The 20,374-nt window shown below is 50.4% G+C and overlaps 1 protein-coding gene across 2 annotated transcripts in view; it reads left to right on the top strand.

Moving 5' to 3' along the window:
- LOC131216325 (uncharacterized) overlaps window positions 1-18,327 on the top strand; it is a 29,666-nt gene extending 11,339 nt beyond the window's left edge. The window contains exons 1-6 of one of the 2 annotated variants that reach the window (XM_058210779.1): window positions 5,665-5,857; window positions 16,431-16,567; window positions 16,636-16,885; window positions 16,948-17,204; window positions 17,972-18,045; window positions 18,129-18,327. In XM_058210779.1, the coding sequence (XP_058066762.1) occupies window positions 5,665-5,857; window positions 16,431-16,567; window positions 16,636-16,885; window positions 16,948-17,204; window positions 17,972-18,045; window positions 18,129-18,327 (1,110 nt within the window). Of the gene's footprint in view, window positions 1-5,664; window positions 5,858-16,430; window positions 16,568-16,635; window positions 16,886-16,947; window positions 17,205-17,971; window positions 18,046-18,128 lie in introns of those variants that run through there. The other variant, XM_058210780.1, reaches the window with a different exon arrangement.
- Window positions 18,328-20,374: the final 2,047 nt, after the last annotated feature.

Here is a 20,374-nt window from a genome sequence, read left to right on the forward strand (position 1 = left end):
TGCCAATAAAACGTGGCCGGACACCGGAGCACTAACCCTTCCACGGGTACCCCCGAGAGAACACGGTCGTTTCATTTTTATCTTTCGCGAAATAAAACTTACAGGCCCCACGCCTGAGACGCCGGTGGCCGTTTTCGCGCGCAAGTACCGATGGAGCAAGATTTTATATCCACTCTCTCTCCGTTGGCCACACCGAACGTGCACAGAGAGTGTGGTAAATTATTCATATCACCGCGGGCGTGATGTTGGCCGAATGAAGTCACTCGCGGAGTTGGCTCGAAATTATCAGAAACATTAACGGCGCCCACCGTCACCACGTGGACTCGATCGCGTGGATGTTGGATCGATGCCGCGGGGGCTTCCTTTTTATGCTCGTTGCGATGCACTTCGATGCCGTAGGTTATGAGGCACCGGAGCGAACGGATTCATCGGATCCTTAATCGAATATTTATATCAGCTCCGTTTCATTAGTGTCACCCTGCCCGGGGCACTCGGGGCCCACCCACACGGGTAGCGGTATTTTTCTAAGGCTTGTGTGCGTTCGGTCTCAGCCGTTGGCTCAAGAAACCTCACTTTACAGCGCCCGGGTGAATGGATTTTGATTTTTATTTTGCCCACTCTCCGCCGATGCCAAGGACCGAAAGATCCCCACACAAAAGCATCCAGCACCAGCGGAGGGCCGTCAGCAATTTATGGCCACTCATAAAATAGCCGTTTTAATGATATTTCTCCATCTGGCGGCCAGCTGCTGGATCGAGGCGCCCTCTCCCCCCGGGTGGGGGAGGTGATAAAAATGCTTCAACCAATTTCGGGACACCACCACCCTCTCTGATGGGTTTCAACAAAATTTGTCCCCTGGGGGCGGTCGACCCACGCTCGCTCTCGGTGGGCGAATGAAAAATTAGAAAACCAATTACTCCCGACCGGGGCGGCCGCGTCTTGGACAAAGCGCGTGGGGGCCACAAGAAAAACCTTTGATAAATGGAGTGTTTACGGAGGAATCAATTAATGCTGCTTCATCGACGATATTTCTTATGCGCCGGAGTGAACAGAACTTTTTTGCGCGTCAATCAAGACGAGGACCGTATTTCCCAGCGCTCGTCACACGTCACGGAGGGGCTGTCGAAAGCGCAGATGATAATGGGATTGGTGTAATGGATTGGTTTACACGCTTCCGATACCCGTCGGAGTCGGAGTACCACTTACCAGGATTTGGTGCGTGCGTTTCCAGTGCGATGGAGGCGCCTGGTGCCTCTCGCGATGGAGGCGCCTGGTGCCTGTCATCCCATCGCAAAGACCTTCTGACCTTCCTTCATCCACAATTCTATAAACAATCCGCGTAGACGTGGACGACCTGCAACCCTTAAAGGGCCTGCAATCCTTACAATAACAAAAACAAGTACATTATAATCGCTCGCTCGCGATAACAATGCGGAACATTCTCGTTCCTTTGCCACATGCCACTACGGCCACTAATAAGCCGGGGGGGTTACTGTCGACTTTCTCAGCCAAAAACTTGGCACGCCTCGGGCTCTTGTTAGTCATTATTCAGAACGGGCGCCGCAAGGTGCCAGTGCCAGTGTGAAACAATTTGTAAGTTCAAGATCGTACTCGAGGGAAATGACCGTAAAACGAACCGTTCGTTGGCCGTACCAGGGGCACTGCAGTAGCGGCAAATGGTAGCGAGAGTAGCGCATTTGGTCATTAGATTGTTATTGTTTCGTCCTCGCGCCCCATAGACTGTTGTGTGTTTGAATGTGTAATGTGGTGCATTCGGAATCGAGAAAACTCTTCACAAAACCAAGAAACTGCATGAAACCGAACCCAAGTACGTAGACCACCACCACTCTAGACTCGTAACCCTAGTTCCCTAGCGGCTAGATTGGAATGCCTATCAATTTAGACCAATTTGATTTCTGTTAGTGACTTTTCTACTGTCCCTCCCTCTCTCTCTCTCTCTCCCGCCCTCTCTCGTTCTCTGTTTATGGTAGTATTATAAGGATTACTGATGATAGCAGTAGAGTTCCAACCGAACCGTCGTATCGTATGTCGTAGAGTCGTTGTCGTAGCGAATGTCGTTCGTTGTTTTCTTTCATCGATAAATGTCGCCACCGGTCGTCATCGTTTTCATACGCGATAAAAATGCAATAAATTAATCTTTCTATATTTCTCTTTTTCTCCCTCTCTCTCTATCTCTCTCTCTCTATCTCTCTCTGCCGCAAACCGTTTTTCCGCAACTTCCGGATCCGGATATTCCGCGCACGGGATTGTGACAACACGCGGCTCGGCACACACTGCAATGAACCCGTCAATATCAATTTCGCTCGTCAAATTCCGTTTCCTTTGTCGTTGTCGTCGTCCCAAATTGATTAAACGAAAAACACGGCAAACCTTTCGTGGCCTTCCGTGGAACAATGACCCTGATGTGGCTCTAACGTCGTCGTCGTCGACATGAAACTGTCACCCGCAAAAAAACCTGGCCCCTGGCCCTATCTGGCCCTGCCCGGGGTTGGTCAATTTGTACTAAAAACAACACATTATTAAATACCTCGGAAACACTACGGCCATCTGAACAAACGCACGGGTTGTGGCGTAAAACAAATCTCTCCGATGACGCGGGCGCGCTCGGCATAAATTATAATTAAAAATAATTAGGAAAGCGTTTTATTATCGTCAGTGACATCAAGAAAACAGGTACCGGTGGATGGGACGATCGGAGGATGGCCACCAGCGTTCCCGTCCCTTCGTAGTTTTGTCCCGCTTTAGTTTAGTTGTCTCCGTCTCTCTGTTCGTATCTGCGCACCGGTGAAGGTCTTTCTTTCTGGTGGTGAAAGGCCACCCTTTTTTAGTACGTCAGTGCAATGATGCACGAAATGTCACCGAGTGAGCCGACGGGTTTCGCACGCGGCCCCTTCCGACTGACTGATCCGCCCTGGCGGACAATAATGGCCGCGATGGCGCGATTTGTGATGGGATAAATTTAGAAATTGGTATTAAAAAGTCATTAGGCTCCCGATTTGACCCAAATTACAAATATTCGATCTTAAAAAGGAGCAGTTCAAGTATCTAAGGATCTACTTTCGTTTGTCAAAAGTATGGTTAGGCCAACCGAAGTTTGCATTGGAACCATAGCAACCAAATCCCAGCAGCATCCAAGCAGCCCTAAGCTACCGAATGAAAGAAATTATTCACTCAAAATGATTTATTTAAACTCGGCAACAAGTAATCGCACGAAGACATCGTGGTTCGTATCGGGAAATCATTGGAACACGCGACTTCCTCTAACGCCCCTCGGTCGGGTCGTTCGGATTAGTTTTGTTCGAAAGTTCAATTCTTGAACCGATTTTCTTCCGTCCTGGTTGAGAGTGCCGTTCCCTACCCGCAATCTTGTTTGTGGTCAAATTGTTCACCACAGAAACATATTCACAGAGCACAAACGGCTGGTGAATACTAATTGGCATCGACGAGAGTTCGTCGTTGACGCGGGTCCGTGGGCTTCATCAACTTAACAGCGGCAAGGATCCCATCGTCGGGTCAGGATGCGGACCCCGGTGAACCGGACCATCATTATCACCGCCCGCCCGGCATGTCGGGTAATGAGAATCGACGGATGAAACCGGTCCGTGTTTATTTTTCTCCGTTCCCTTATTTACACCTTCTTGGGAGCCTCGCTCCAGATCGTCGTGAATTTCAAATCCCACTCATTGAGGATACACCACGAGAAGCTTATTTGAATGGGAAAGTGGGCGACCGAGTCACACGCCACACGGTAAAGGATTAGTGTCCGATTGGCCGCACTTGGTGGATTTGTGGACACATGGCAGCAACAGACAGCAGATCATCACCACCGCTGTTGATGTTGATAGTCTGACAGCGTCCTCTAGACCCCCTTTTCTGTGTGTAGATTCCATGAAACCCGATAGCCCTGACACTGCCATCTGGCAAACGAGTTGTTGAATGTAGCAGCACCAGCAGGACGAGACCCGTGAGCGTGTACACGTGTCCACTTGTAATAGTTGGAACCACTCCAATCAGGACGCTCGCTTTTTTATAGCGACCGATGCCAAACCAGGCCAAGTCTCGGTCTGATACTCCTGGAGTGGCATTCTTCTTCCCGCATTTTTTCTTGCTTCTCCGGTCCACAAAAGGCAAGCAGCACGCTTACTGCGGCACCGTAGCAGCTGGCACAGCAGTCGGTACATTAAACCGGGGCCCAGGACACATCGAGCGTCCGGCAAATAATTATGTCCGCAATACACGTCACGTACGCCGACGGGAGGCTTGGCTCGCGGTTTCGGTTACAGTAATTTGTGTTTGTGGCCATCGTTCAGTGTGGGAAAAAAGTGCAGGCCACGCCACGGAAACATCGGCACAATTGGAAACGTGCTTTAATTAAAGTTTGTGTTCCAATTTCGCTTTTCGGAGCGATCGATGAGGATTAAACTTGCCTTGGACACGGTTCTGGTCAATGATTGTGAACTTCGAATCAGAGTATGAACTGCAACGTGGCCTAGCACTCAAATCTCTCCCTGTGCCGGTCTCGAGAGGCATTTCTATTTATTTATAGCCAACAGAACTCTAATTTGGTTGGTCCCTTCCGGCACAGGTTCTAAACATGGCCAGTCCGTTTTTATATTTACAACCATCGGGGCCGACCTTCGGCCTGATTTGAAACATGATAACATGATCATGCCGCACCGCCAATAGAGCGGCGGATCCTGTTCCCCACAGAAAGGTCGCGCCCCAGTCTGTCACCACAAATGTCACATTTTCCGCCTACGAGTGACGTCGTCGACGTCACAGACGGCGGAGGTTCTGGTTGACCGATCGGTCCTCAAACTGAGCTGGATCGGCCATGTGCGCTCGCTCTCTCTCCCGTGGTCCGGCTGCGAGAGTTTGGTGTATTTTAAACACTTTACGTTTTATTTACATCTCACCGACGAGGGTCACGTGCACAGTGGGCCACCGGTGCGTGGTTAAAATTTCGCTGAAGCGGAAAAATGAAATAAAAATGATAATAATTAATTAAAAGCAACCGAAAACCATAAATAGAAAAAGGTGCCAATATTGTAGATCCATTTTCGGAAGGAATAACCGGGGAGACCCACCCACTTCTGTTTGCTTCTGCAAGTGGCCCTTTACGCTCAACTTCTGCCAGCCGGAAAATGATGGTCATTAACAAAGCCACTCGTCACTCATCACTCTACTGTGCGGCCGCACTTCGTGGCCTTCGCCACAGACTAGAGAAGAATTATGAAGAGAGAAGCTACAAGTGTCCTGCGTTCCCGTGGACGTCACTCGTACCACTCTTTCACCTGCTTCCCGGGGTTGGCCGCACGGTCAGGAGCACGAGAAGTTGGTTCGGCTCACCACCAACGGTGTTCGTTGAGCTACGGTCAGTTGAGATTGCGTTCGCGTTCGCGTAAGATCGTCCACGCGATCGGCTCCGATACTCGGCAATTACTAGAACCCCGCGCGCGCGACCTTCTGCGACTGTGACGTCAGTCGATCGCGCGTCGATCGCGCTGATATGTTTTCGGTGTGATTTTCTTGTGATTTTCTTGGTGAAATGTGAAAGAGTGTGATCAAGGGTGAAGCTAGAAAAACCGGGATCAGGATTGTAACCAACAACAACAGAGGGGAACGAGAACCAGCTGCCGCAAGATGAATTTAATGTTTCGGAAGAATATGCGCGAGGGAGGCGGCCGAACTGGAGGCGGTGGAGCGAAAAGCAAGGTCGCCGCCGGAAGGCATCAGCGCAAAACCCGCGATAGCTACGGCGGGGCCGGTTCCGACGAGTATCACTTCCGAACGCACATCCTTTTCTCGCCGGCCCACCTCAAGCAGGACAATGAAGGTTGTTAATTGAAACCCACAAAATCCCCGACCCGGACTAACTCCCATCTCCCAGTTCTTGCCAAAAAAAACCCACTAATTCCACTAGTGCCCCTTCCGAACCCAGAGTCCCCAGACCTCGGGCCAATCGAAAGATGCTGGGGCGCGCGGTGGCGGCCAACCGATCGCGATCCGATTTTCTAATAACGGCGTGTCCCAAAAACAGAACTCCTTCATTCATGGAATGTAATTCATGTCGTCAATTATTTGGCAAAGACCGGGGACCGGCACCCGAATTAGAACCACCGCGGCCAGAAGTAACCAACAACCCGGTCGAGCGATCGAGGCCGCTTGGATCGATCGATCGATCGACCCGGGGGTGACCACGGTGGAGAAAATATGTGGCCGGGGACGGACCCGGCCCGGCCAGACTGTGTGACCGCACACGCGATGAAAATCGAAACTCGAGTCCACCGCCCGCCGCGCGCGCCGATTTGTCACCCCGATTGGTTTTTCGCACCACCTCCACTACCACCACCAGAAGCCCCCAACCGTAGCCGTCATGTCCTGTTTTCCAACATCCAACGGTCCACAACCCACATGTGACTTTTAAAAATAAATGTAATTTTGTGCGCTCTCTCTGGCATTTTGTCAAAATGAAACCCCCAAAAGCAAAGCGAAAACGGCCACGCAAAGTGTAGTAGAAAAAAAAACCACTCGCCAAAGCGCGTTCTCGCGTGAAAATTGGTCGGTTTTCCACATTTTTTTTTCCTTCCTCTCTTCTGTTTGGTTTGCCTCGTTTTGCGTATTTCGTTTTTTCGGAGGTTTCACTTCAGCATCTCTCTCTCGCTCTCTCTAGCTCTCTCTCTGTGCACATTCCCCTCATAAATTTTGGATATCACACGCGCCTTCAATCGACATTTAATTTTCCCTCTTTTTTCGCACCAATCTTCGCACCCTTTTCCCTCCCTTTTACTTCCCGTGCGTTTGGTAATGGCGTGCCGCATCGACGAAGGTCCGAGATTCGCTACAGGGACCCGCGGTAAACTCCGTCCGGCTTCGGCTAAAGAGTGAAGCTCGAAAAGAAAAACGTCTGTTAAGTAATCAATCGATCGCAGTTTCACTGAAAAAGATGAAATAAGTATTGGATCAAGGTAAAAGTCTCGGTCGTTTGATGTTGCTCGATGGCGTTGGAACGCTCAGGATGCGCGCCATCAAAAAATTAACAGAATGGGGCAGATTTATACAACCGATCCAAAGTATAAATTTTCTCACTGGAAATGAGTTGGGAAGCCTTAGTACATCGACCAATTAGTCCGCTAAACTCGGTCTAAAAGGGGGAAAAATAACAGACCTAAATGTATTGCTGATCACGAAAATGTCCTTCTCAAATCAGGTCTTCTGTGACTCACAGAATTCCACTCTCACTCAAATAGTATTCTTCGTAGACAGTATGGCCCTTTTGGAACGCCACCACGATAATCAGTAAGAACTGTTTCCCATTTGTTTTTGTTCCCTTGGGGGTCCCTTCCTTTTAATTTGGAGGTCCTATATGTCACCGCGAGCTGTCGACCTGAAGTATCCTTCCACGCGCTGCACATTTTTCGTTTTCCATGCAAAGACTGCTTTGATCAATTCATGTTACAGTGCAGGGTTGTGGAGGGGAGCTTATGATTGCCCAGGGCTGCCACATGTATGGTTGATTAAAATTGATTTGCTGTGAAATATAGGTTTTCTTCACAACCAACAAACAGATTTTCTATATGGCCCAATATGCCAACCGGCTGCCAAGAAAACAGAACCAGAACTCAGTCGGCTTCCACCGTTGAAATGGAACATCTGTTTGCCCGGATCGGGCCGGATGCCTGGTGGTCGGAAACGGTCGGTTAAAAACATAACCCACCGACACAGGGCCCCAACCAGCATGTCGGCGGATGTCGATCACCATGTAACGGTTTCCGTGAACATTGATCGACATCCCGTGGGCCTTCCGCCGTTCCGTCCACCGTTCGGTTGATGGCTGGGGCCATTTAGATGAAGTATGTTTGCCGGGCTCGAGATCACATTTCCTGCCCTGTCTCTGGATCTCACTGGATGACACACCATTTCATTCATGTCGTTGCGAATGAATTGCGCCCCCCGAAAAAAATGCCGCCTTTCGCTTTCTGGGTTCACAGGGGGACCTCCGTTTGAGTTGCAAAAAGTATGTCACAGTTTTGGCGGCCGACACAAAAGAATAAATGCGTAAATATAAAATGGGTGGACACGACCGCACCATTCGGCTCACGTATTCCCCGACAGCCGTCCCACTTATTTTTAGGGGCAATGCAAAGGAACCGTCTCTTAACGTTTAATGATTGAATTAATTTCGTACAACCAACCACACGGATTACACCGCGCTTGTTTTAAATCTTTCCCGTCTGACCCGCGGACGATTGTGTTCAAACTGTGGTTGTTGTTTGCCCGTGAGAAGGAAAAACGTCTAGAGCATAGCCCGCCGGTGAACGCCTCCGCTTCGGTCACGGCCATGTGAGACACCCAAGCTAAAGGATTTAGCCATCTTTTGAAAAACCAGCCACCAGCTGGTAGCGCACATTCTGCGGTATCCCAGCGACGGGTGTTGCGAATGGCAGCTTGCGCCTCGGAGCGGAGTGTGTAATGTCGTTAAGATAGCCTAACCCGCGGAAAGCCCTTCCCGTAGGGCGGAGATGTCCATCCAAAAATCCCGGTTCTGTAAATGACATCCGAACGTTCGGCGCTTAAACGGTCCTTCCCCCGCAGTTGACAAAAACTTATCCTGAGGTGTGTGAGCATCTCCGTCCTTGGCTCGGACCAAAAAAGGTGGTAAATCTGCTCGCAGGCAAAACAACGTTTTCTGCCCGTCGGAGAAAAGTCTTCCAAAAGACGGTCTCGAAAAGGGGAGCGAGTTTATGTTGTCACTCGACAATAACAGTTTCCAGCCAACCGTAAAAAAGGGGCTTCCAAAAGAAACGCGACACTCGCGCAGGACTCCGGCCGCCTGGTGTGCTGTTGTTTTATTTGCGGGAATGATTATTAAACGCAAACAACAACGGCTCCGGTTCGTTCGGCCGGCCATTATTAGCGTTCGCAGCTCGCATTGTTTGCAACTTCTTCGCCCCTTTCCTCGGGAGTACCCGGAGCGAGCGAAGGAAGTGTGTTCCGTGAGGGCCGGTTGAAAACCCGTTTATCATTCACACTCTCCACACCGTGCCGTGGCACGGCTGGAATGGAATGTTATTCGGTTCCTTCTGCGACTGCCAGTCGGGTTTTTGGTCGCTCTCAAACTAGCTCCTGCCACGTTTCCTCCTATTCGCAACCATCTGCCTCGGCGCCGGAACGAAACGGAAACAGAAGCAAAAAGTCAACGACAATAAATAAGAGGGAAGCGGCACAACAAGATGGCACCACTCGAAATAAGTTTATTATTGTCTTCATCGCAACAGTAAGACTTGGAAACTAAAAATAAACAAAATTTAACGCGCCCAGCAGGCCCAGGGCACCACGCAACGCGCAGAGTGTCCTTCTGGTTCGCTGCGCTGCGCTGGTGTATCAGTTGTCAATTGCCGGGCAGCCGAGGGGGGGAAAAAACAATAGACCGGCGATATGTGTCACTTTACAAAATGACAATATTTTCTCCAACAATATTTGTACACAGGCGACCACCACTCGTCTACCTGTCATCGACAGCGATACGAGGACGAGAGCATCGAGCCAGCATCGACAGCTGTCAAGCGGTGGCATGGAAACGATGCGCGCCAGTGAGCCTTGATCGAAAAAAGGCCGGGCTCAAAGGACACGAGAAGAAAACTATACCGGGGGCCATTTTCGGGGCGCAGATGTTGCGCGATTGCAGCACTTTGCTTTTCAAATCACTATCAACGAACCACGAAACTCTCAATCTCGGTGCCCTTTATCGGATCAGAAACAGTCTGGTTTCATTAGAATTTGAATACCGTGGGTTCATCCTGCCTCAAGGTGGCTCTTTTCCATTGCGATATCCGCCTACTAGATTCAACCACGAATACCCAGTCTTTCCCAAATAAATGAAGCCATTAGACGATGGTTCCGGCACGGAAGCTCGTTAGCTGGACGATGCTCCGTTAGCCCCTCGTGGTCCGGAACTCCGATCCCCGGATTAACGAATCGTTGTTTTGATTGTGTCGACAACTATGCATCGTTAACCTTTGGCTAGTCGAATAGAAACATCGTTTCGCTTCGCGGGAGCGAACCGCAGCGGCTCGGTTGTTATACGGGGCCAGAAATAGTCGGTGTACATCAAGAAGGCGAAAGCGATATGTCTTACACATTGTTAACGCCACCAACCACCACTGACGGCCGGTCAACCGATTTACCCTCCTAATCACTTTATGGAGCTCCCAGACGAGGGTCTCGAATTGGACCGAAGAAGCGCTGTTGGGGTGGCTATCGCGACCCATTCTGTCAGCTGGCCCCCCATCAGCTGTCTCCATAAATCTCTGCGTGACAGGACCCTCGAATCGTGACGATGTGGTGTTGCTACCGACACCTTCATACCGTCCACTTTCCCCAACGGTTTTCAGAGTAATCTGTCATGCTGGCAGGTAGTAGGCTCCCACTTGTCCAGAACCTGGGAATGTGGTGGTCCCCTAGCTAATATTGTGTCATCATTTGTCAGCATTTCAACTTTTCCGGTAACAAAACGCGGTACTGAACTCCTGTGACGGTTCCAACACGCCTTACATTAAAAGTGATGCTCTTTTGATGCTAAAAATCCTCGAAGACAAAATGGTGCCACACTAATCGGTGTCGGGCCGGACGAAGCTGTCGGATCGAATCGCTTCAGAACGCGGCTCGTCCAAAACCTGTCGTGGCACCTGTCGCCATGGACGCGTCCGTCGACGGAGCGTGTCATGGAGTGTGAAAACACGAGCACGTCATCGTCATCGCATTACGCCCACCACCAGACTAAACCCGGACCGGATACCGTGCGGTGCGTGGTCGTCACTTGACACAAATTTGGTCAACGGAATCAACATTGTCCGGGACCGTGTAGCTCGAGGGAGTGACCAAAATATTTACCCAACCGGCCGAAGAAAGAGCTAACTCAATTTGTTTCTACATTATCCAAACACAATGCTCCACGGCGCTGATCACATCAGCGGGGGCCCACGCGTTGTTGGCACGGGACCCCAGCGATGACAATTCTCCAGGCCGCCCAAAACGGGGACGTGTGTGTCCTTCGGCGATTCAACGACTGTTTAATTATCGGAACAACAACCGGTGGGCGGGCGGTCGGCATCGACATCATCGTGTACCGGGACTTAGTTTGGAGCTCTTTTCCCTCCCTTTCGCCAACGAAACCTTGGTCCTGAAACGGCAACCGGGTACGGGGTGGTCCAGTGGCTTCGGTGACGGTGTTTCCCGATCGATTTCCCGGGGCCGCTTATGAATGTTTCAATGACATATCTACTCCATGGTCACGGTTGGAGTTTGAGCGCCACATCGGAAGGCCATTTTAAAATGCCGATTCGGTGGGTGACTCAACCATTCGCAGGACAGTTCGGGTTGGGCGCGGTAATGCATAAACAATATTCATGCGTCACTGATTCGTGTGTGGTTTAATTTCTGTCCCCATCTGTGCCGCGGTTCACGTTTCGGTTCGGAACCAAAGGAAAGTGAATTTTATTTTAAAACTCACTCTTGAAGGCGAGCCGGATTTTACGACGAACGGGTTCGTGATTTTGTTTGTCCATGCTGGGGATTCTGTACGACGGTTTACGGTGCTCATATTTACGATCGTTAGCGATTGATTTACGACCGAGCGTTGGTTTCTCTTTCGCTGGTTCTTCACCGTACCGAGTGACCTCCATCTCTCTCTCTCTCTCTCTCTCTCTCTCTCTCTCTCTCGCTCTCTCTGTTCCTGAGCAGACCCCCATCGAACCATTGCGTGCCAGTCGGAAACGGTGAATTTTTATTCGCACATTCCACGCGGAGTTCAGTAGATTAGTAGAGGTTCCATCGGAAAATCGGAGTTCACGAACTTGAACGCTTCCAACAGCAAATAGTAACGCGACAGCGGCAAACTCGGATCCATTACCAAGCGCACGCAGAAACCCCCTTCTCATCCTTTCAAAACCCTGTCCCACCGTTCCCCGACGCATCCTTAAGCAGTAGCCCACCGAGAGTTCCATGCCTACTCGAGAGAGATGTGGTGTGGTGTGGCACGAATAGAACCGTAGAACCGTGTCTTGGCATGCCTCGCACCGCTCTAGCCGCCGAGGGGCTCGTTAACCCCCACACTTCTTACGGCACGTCCTGGGAGAGCATAAAAACGCACCAAAAGCCCCGGGAGTAGTCACCAAAGTTATGCGCAGCTACGTGAAGCTATGTTCCGACCCGTTTTGCGCGCGCACCCGAGACCCGGAACCCGGACGCATTCTCACGCAACGCACAGCGCCATTGCATGCCACCCAGCGCCCGCAGCAGGATCGCTGCACTTGTTGCACCGCGCGCCGCCGAGAACAGAGTCTTAGGGAGAGGGCCGAAGGAATGTTGCGATGAAAATAGTTTCCCTATTTTGGCCTCAGCCTTTGCGCACCACCCGCGGCACCGTGTGTTCGCTTCTATGTTTTGTCCTTGGCGAAAAGTGGGGGAAAAGAAAAGTAATCCGGATTGTGCCCCAGCTGTGCCCGTAGTGTAATGTAGCTAGTACAAAAAAAGGATGAGCATATAACGCAATGCTGGATCTTCTGAGCGTCCGTCGCGCTGCTTCGCTAGTCAAGGCACGTGCACGTGTAGCCTGCGAAAAAGTGTCTCCCCAAACACAATTCCTACCCATCCGCGTTAGCTAATTGAAACCTACCAGGCGCCTCCATCGGGTGGCCTGCGATGTGTCACGGCCAGCGATGAGCGATAGGAAGATCTACTACTTCTAATGCCGCAAATTTACTGCACTCCCTTACGCCCTTACGGTCCCCATTAATCACGGTTTACTATTCAACTCCGGGTCGGTGCCGGTGGATCGATCAGTCGCGGGACGAAACAATAAACTTTCGCGGATCGTAAATTGTGCGAAACAATCACACATGAGGCCACGATCGACCACGATGAAATCGGATCGCGTTTCATGATTTAATCGCCCCGTCGGGTAAACGATGTGCGAACGAAACTCCCTTCACGAACAGGACGGAATGCAAGTGATTTAAATTGCAGTCATTAAAACCGGGGTCACGAACGTGGCTGGCTGGCAGTAATAAAGCTAATCGAGTTAGAACTCCATTCGCTTTTTAGAGCGCATATCCTGCGGCCTAAGCTCCCTCCACTTTCTAACCCTTCCAAACGGACCAAAATTCCAGAGAGAGAAAGCGACAAAATGTAACTTTAAGCAAAAACCAATATCCGTACTTCCAACGTACTAATAACGGTAAGAGACGGCGCGGCATTACGTTTTGTGGCTCAATAATCTCGGGCAGAAAGCTAAGGTTGCCCTCACGCGAACGGGTGTGTGGCCCCTCACACGAACCACGTCCGGCCGGAAATCCGGGCGGAAGAGGTCGCGTACACGTGATGATTACTTTCGAGGTGCCACCGAACCACTTACGGGCGGGAGTAAGTGTACCGTACGTGCGTTCGCTCGCTGGTGGTCCTGATGACGTGTGGTCCTCGAAAAACGATGATGCCCTTTTGGAGTGCTCCGAACTCCTCCGCAAAACTAAAGTTGCCAGTTTAGCCCCCCAAAAAGGCCATTGACGGGAACGGGCTACTATGTACATAGTTGGTGGTGTAAATAAGGGTGGAAAAGCTGTCAGCCGAGGCAGGCTTCACAAACTTCACAACCCCCTGAATTCATTTGTTCCGTTCTTCCAGAGCTTCGCTGCACGCCCATCTCGGGTTTTGGCTTCCCCCCACAAACGCCACCCGTCACTCTGTCCGATCTGGATGCACCCATGCAACCGCTAATAGACCGTAGGCCCTCCGCGTCTATGATGAAATGGGGCCCCCCGATTACCGCTAACCGACGGGTGCCCGAAGTGCCCACTGCCAGGCAAGGTTTGAACCGATTCCAACCGATTCCGAATGGCAAACTGCTGCCCCGTAGCGAAACCAGACTAACAAACCCAGCAAGCCAACCCCACCCCGTGGTGAATTTGCATGCCCGCGGCTTCCTGTGTGATAGCTAAACAATCGTCGACTGTGCGTGCGAAAGAGTAACTTTGCGGCGCCTACTAACGTCTCTCTGGTCGCTCGACATCCTGGACCTCGCTTCCTGTTTTCGTGTGTTTCACCGGCCAACCGCACCATAACCCGTTCACTGTTTTCGATGTTCGGCATTTCAACTCCAGTTTTGAGTTCACAGCGTATCGAGTTCATCGGTCAATATCTACAAATTAAAAAAATGTGTTAATATTCATCACATTGTATGGAGAATACAAGCACAAGCTGAAGAGAGTCTAGGAATACGACAGTTAGATAACTCGGATTTTGCTATGTTCGAAGATATTTCAATTCAATTATGTTCTAGTCTAGTATAGGATATGGATCTAGACCATTTGCTTCACCTTCGCACTGTTGGCACAAAGTGTTCGATGCATCTAAGGGTACTCTGATCGAAACTATGGAAAATCAATGAACGGTAGCGAACTACGCCGATGAAAAAGAGCACCCCGTGGGACGCAGGCTTAAACTGCGAACCCTTGCCCCTTACATAAATTAGTTGCAAACACTGACATATAGTAGGCCGACAATAAGCCCGGAATTTGCGCTTCAGCGAGGGCCATCATCATCCTATCGCGCACAGGCTTTTGTCGCCATGGGTGGATACATTATTCAACGGAAAAGTTATGTTGCCTATCATAATCACAGCACCGGGCACCAGACAGAGAGGGGAGGCCTTGAAAGGGTAGCATCCGAGTAGCGGTGGCAAATTAATGACATACATTACCGAACCTCATTATGCGTCACGTGCTGGTAGGCTTCGTCCTACTTTTTCCATCCTTTACATAATTGTACCATCGGAAAGTTTAGACCACCCCCTGTAAGATTCGCAACAATGCCGTAACTATCATACTTTCTAAATACTATGGGCACGTGCCCGTAGGTCTGTCGGGGCTGCTTACAAAACAGCGCCACGCCAACGGGCGGACTAATTAAAAGCTTCCACGTCATCTTTGAACACGCAAAGAAAGCACAATAAAAACACACCAAACGGTTTAACCTTTCAAAAACATCAAACGAACAGGTTCCTCCCGGTAACGGGTTGCGCAAAACAATATGTACAAACAACTATCACGGCCCAAAACCCGTGCCGGCTCACTAACAACGGCATTAAAAATTTAAACCTTCACCAAACGGGCCGGGCGTAAGCAGTGTGTCCACAGCGTTGTGAACTTGAACTACTTTCGGGTCGGTTCGGCCGGTCGGACAATGATTGCGACTCTCTCTCTCTCTCTCTGTGTGTGTTCCGGTAGTCGGATATTTAGGAACCCGGCACCTAGAAGGGCACCCTGACCATTTGGTGTACATTTATAGCACACCCTTTCAAGCCATGCCATGGTGGCCACTTTTGCTTTGCCCTCTTTGGTGCCCTCTTCGAACAGGAGACTAGAGAACAATATCGTACCAAAACTATTTCGTGACCCGCGGAAAGTGGAACGTATCGGTGAAGTTTCGAGTGCATCGTGAAGACAGAATGGGAACAGTCGGCGGCAGCCGCTCTACGTCTATTCTCGCGTCATGCACCGGGAAGTGCAGCGTCGGTGCCGGCTACCGTTGAACGAATCCGCTGAATCGACGACATGAAAATGCTGCCCCGGGCTGCTCTACAACGTTCGAACTTCATAATACATTTAGTTTTTCGTTTATTATCTTTAGATCCAACTTTAGATAAACGACCCGATTCGGTTCGAAGCAATATCAGCAAGTCGGGCGGATGGCCCAAAAAGTGCCCAAAAACGCTTTAGCGATATTATTCTTGTAGCGCCCGGATGCGGCCGAATGGGTTTTGGAAAAGTTTGTTTCTTTCCATTCGTCTTCTTTCTCTGTCCACGGTGTCTTTCGAAAAGCATTAGGAAACTTGGCCGTAGACCTCTCGGTTGTCGTTGCGGTTACGAAGAGATATGGTTCCTTTTCAAAATCAAAGTTCAAGTTGGCGTACTACCAAATCGTCGATGGGTTAAGAGATATGATCCCGGCCCCTAGATGAATTCAATAAATCGAAACCTGTCAGAAGGATCGCCGGTGATACGTTACACCTCACACAACACCTCTACTGTTTGCGCGAATTGTGACGCTTGACGCTTCGAAGGGTCGCTTATCAACCCGCTTATTTTCCCGGCTTTTGTTGTGGTATTCCCCGCTCTTTGTTTACGCGTTTTCGTGTGCCGCGGAAGGTCCCGCGTTATTTTATGCTTCGTTGGCGACAGCGAAGAGACTCCCATTTTCTCCCTAAAACGGAAAAGCGGGGAAAAGGATGAGCTTTCGCGTGTCTGTTTGTTCGTGTGTGCGCTTGTATTGTTTGCGTTGCGTTTTTGTGTCCATTTTCGATCGGCCTCCGGTCTCGCTAACGATGCATCCGTTTGATATTTTTCGGGCAACAGTCAGCTTCGGGGGACAGCCCGGCAGCGGGGGCTTCGTCAGTTCTCGCAGCGAACCGATCTCGCTGGCCACGCTCGACAAGGACTGCTTCATCATTCCGGTGCACAGCCTGGACCGCTTTCTGCCGGCCGGCATTCCGGTAAGTGTTCCGGAAGCACCGCTAACGTAGAATAAGTGGAACGTGGTCTCTCTCTCTCCCTCTAGCAGCTCCCAACGCCCGAAACGGCAGACGCGTCGCAGGTCGGCCCGTTGAGTGTGTTGGAAGTGTCCGATCCGAAGATCTGTATCCTGGCGCACCTCATGAGCCCGCTGGAACCGATCGATCCGCTGCTCGAGTCACCGCTGGCCCATCCGCTGATGAAGCAGCGTGCCGTGGCCTCCGAGCTGCTGAACGAGGTCCAGCAGGGAAACAACGCCGTCGGCGGGATGCTGCTGGCCAACATGGAGCGCAGTTCGGGTAAGCCCCTCGCCGATGGCCCCCCTGAGCCCGTCTATTTATCACTCGTCTCTCGTTTGCAGCGGAATTTCCTTTCATCGCGTACTATGTGATAAACACCACCCAAACCGATCCGGCCATGTTTTACACCGGTGTCCGCGGGGCCTCCCTTTCCAAGTTCGAGCCCAAAAACACGCGCTACACGGCGGCCCACACGCTCGATCTGTACAGCGAGGTAGCGTCCATCTGCCGGCCCCCGTTGGCCCTGGCGCCCAACGAAGTCGGAAGCGTCAAAAGGGGCCAAACACCCTCGACCGGCTACATCATCAGCGTGTACAAGGTAGGTTAGGGTCACCGGGTCACCAGGGGCTGTAGAACCGTACGTCATCATGCAGTCCTTTGGACAGCGTAACTGCAATGGAAAAAAGTGTCATTAGTCTCACTGAATAGCTACTTTAAAAATCATTATCAATGCCCGCTCGTTCTCGGACCCGGGCTCGGGTGGCGTCCCTGAAATCAATCCCGCTTTTCCGACATACAACGAACATTCAACGAACATTCAACGAACCATTAATTCGCAGGGCTCTTTGGCAGGGCACGATGGTGGTGGCCGCTTACCAGACCTTCATCACTTGGCCCCGGATGATAAATGGGTCGTGTCGTGTCGTGTGGCGTTACCTCCCATTACATATTTGGCGGCACCCGGTGGCAGAAGGGAGCGAAAACGTTGAAAAGGAAAATCAACATTAATTTCTCTTCCCTTAATTTATGAGTCTTCCCTTCCTGAGAAGCGCCAAGAGGAAATATTTAATTTCTCTCCCTTGGGCGAAGCCACCAGTAATGAATAAAGATGATCACCGGCCGGTACCCGGTTCCCGTGTCGGAACGGAGAAGCGTCCCGGCTTCGTGCTGTTTACAATCGATAAATTGTAATCGAGTTCCGTATCTTAAAAATTACCTTCGAATGACACCAAAACGGCCATTAAGAAGATGTTAGCCAGCTGGCGGACACGGTTGACACGGTCTCATTCATGGGGTTTCTTGCAGCGGCATGTGTGGACATCCCACGGTAACCCGGCAATCGGCTTTTCTCCCTGTATTCCGCAGGTTTACGAAGGCGACGATGGTGAACGGTTCGAGCGAAACTGGCTTTACTGGACCGGTGCCAGAATGATTTATAGGTAGGGGGAGCTTCCGGCCCCAAACCGAACCCTATTTACAAAGTGTTTACTAATTCCGAGCCTTTCCAAATCCTTCCCTCAAGGTACCTCCCAAAGACGGCTGGCTTGCGACGAATAACGCTACACAAGAGCGTTTCCTCGCGGGGCGACAAGATGTATCTGCTGCTGTGCGAGTGTGCCGACCTACTGAAGGACCTGTCGGCGGCCGCCCTTCTAATACCGGCCCTGCGGGCCCGCCTGTGCGGTTACACTGGGCTCTATCGACCCATTCAAACGTTTTGAGCGTTTTTGCCAGCAAAAAAAACGGGTCCAGGCCAGCAAGATGGAAACATCGGAGTCAGATTTGCTCAACCACATCCTGGACGGAAACTAGTGGAACGGTACAATACAACACTACCGGTTGTGCAACACACTCGGGTGTCCCGAGCTACAGGGCTCTCGTAGGGCTCAATGTCTCCTACTAGACGTAAACGATCGCACGCGCCGAACCGGTGGACAAGACGGTGGACATGTGTTTTCAAATGAACTTATCTCTATCTCTGCTAGTAATTCCTTTTCACGTCCGAAGCTCGTGGTGGTGGCCCTCAAAAGAAGAAAAAGTTATTTATTTGTTATGAAACCACAGGGGGGTTCATGAAACTACAGCGTGCTATAGAAATAACGAACTAACGACTACATACTGCCACAGAGAACGCAGGAGAGGTCAATATCATCGCCCAAAAACACCCAAATTGTAGACTAACTTAATTGCAAAAAAAAACGGGAAGCTCATATTACCGATGCGCCAAACGCAACATTAGCCACATGAGTTGAAATGAGATGGTTTCACGAGGTCGAGAACGAGAGCAAATGGAGTACAATCACTGTCGATAGGTTCATATTTACAACCCGTGCGCCGCGCCTGCACATCTATTAAGCGATCGTAAGGACTTGTAAGGCTTGCATAAAAACGCTGAACGAGAATTGTGCGCACGGAGACCGCGGAGAGTGAAATCCATTCCAGTTCTTATTATGTGTTTATCCACCCGATCCCCCCGTTTGACCGTTTGACCAAGATAGAACCGAAAGATTCGCTTGAGCTACGCAGACCGCATTCAGAATATTCTCCAGAGTCCAAAGAGTTGAGGTCCAAACTATTATCATATCGCTCCCGAAAGTCGCTAAAGCCGTAGGATGGTCTCAACGGCCCGCGTTAGGACGACGATTCAATGCAAGTGCCACCTAATACATTAACAGCGCGGCCCCAGTGACCCGAGATTGAAACCCGATCCAAAACCCGAATACAAATCAAACAGCGTGGCCAATAGGTGTGTTGAGTGTGTGTACAATAATTCCATGGAGTGGGCAAATTAAGGGCAAAAGACGCGCATCCATTTCTTACTCCGGCTTGAAAGGTGCCCGACCATAAAAGGGGGCACACTAAGGGTACACGATCTCGATCTATTCATTTTAGTGTTAGTCTAAGTGCGACGCTAGATAAAATACCGAAGTTAGACATTGATAAATGGTGACGTGACGCCAGAAGCTAATGCCGCAAACGTGGCCACGACACACGAGTGTACAGAAAAGTTTGATAACTTTTTGAAAAATCCATTTCACATTTACTACTGCTAAGTAGAGTAGACCTAACGCAGCGAGTGCGCCTCGATCGCGCACAGAGATTTGCATGCCGCAAACCGCAGGCAACCGAGCGCAGAACCAGGGAACGAGTCCCCGAGAGCACCACGGATGTGCGAGCATGAGAAGAAGAGAATACGCTTAAAATATGCCACCTTTTTAGACCTAAGCTCATCGCATCGTTAGTGCCGACGGTCGGGGTCACCATCGATTTCTATGCTCTTTTTTCTTAGTTCGCTTACGCAGTTCGGTACCGGAGTGTTTGATCCAGCGATCTGTTCAATCCATCCTCGTTTTAGAAAAAAAAAAATCAAGTTTGCAGTACGAAAAAGAGGCACGGAAGCGGAAGCGATTCGGGCACTCGAAAGTAGTCCACCGTAGTCGATAATCGGAACTCGAAGAAACAAACCTTTGGAACACCTTTCTTCCTATTCGCCATTACACTGTTCGCTTACATGCATTAGCTAGTGTATTGTAGTAAAAGGGCGAAGCGAAGCCCCACGCGGAATTTAATGTAACGGTGTCCGGTGCCGGTACGCGAACCGATGGAAACAAACTCTTTAAAACAAAAACTTGCAATGCTGTGATACTGATAAATTTTAATGGAGTTGATTAAATCTAAAATCCAGCACTCGCTGGTCCTGCTGCTGCTGCTGCTGCTGCTGCCGCTACCGATAATGCCGCCAGCCGCTCATTTCACGCAAGAAAATGG

The sequence above is a fragment of the Anopheles bellator genome, chromosome 1 (genome assembly GCF_943735745.2).
Source record: "Anopheles bellator chromosome 1, idAnoBellAS_SP24_06.2, whole genome shotgun sequence".
NCBI lineage: Eukaryota > Metazoa > Arthropoda > Insecta > Diptera > Culicidae > Anopheles > Anopheles bellator.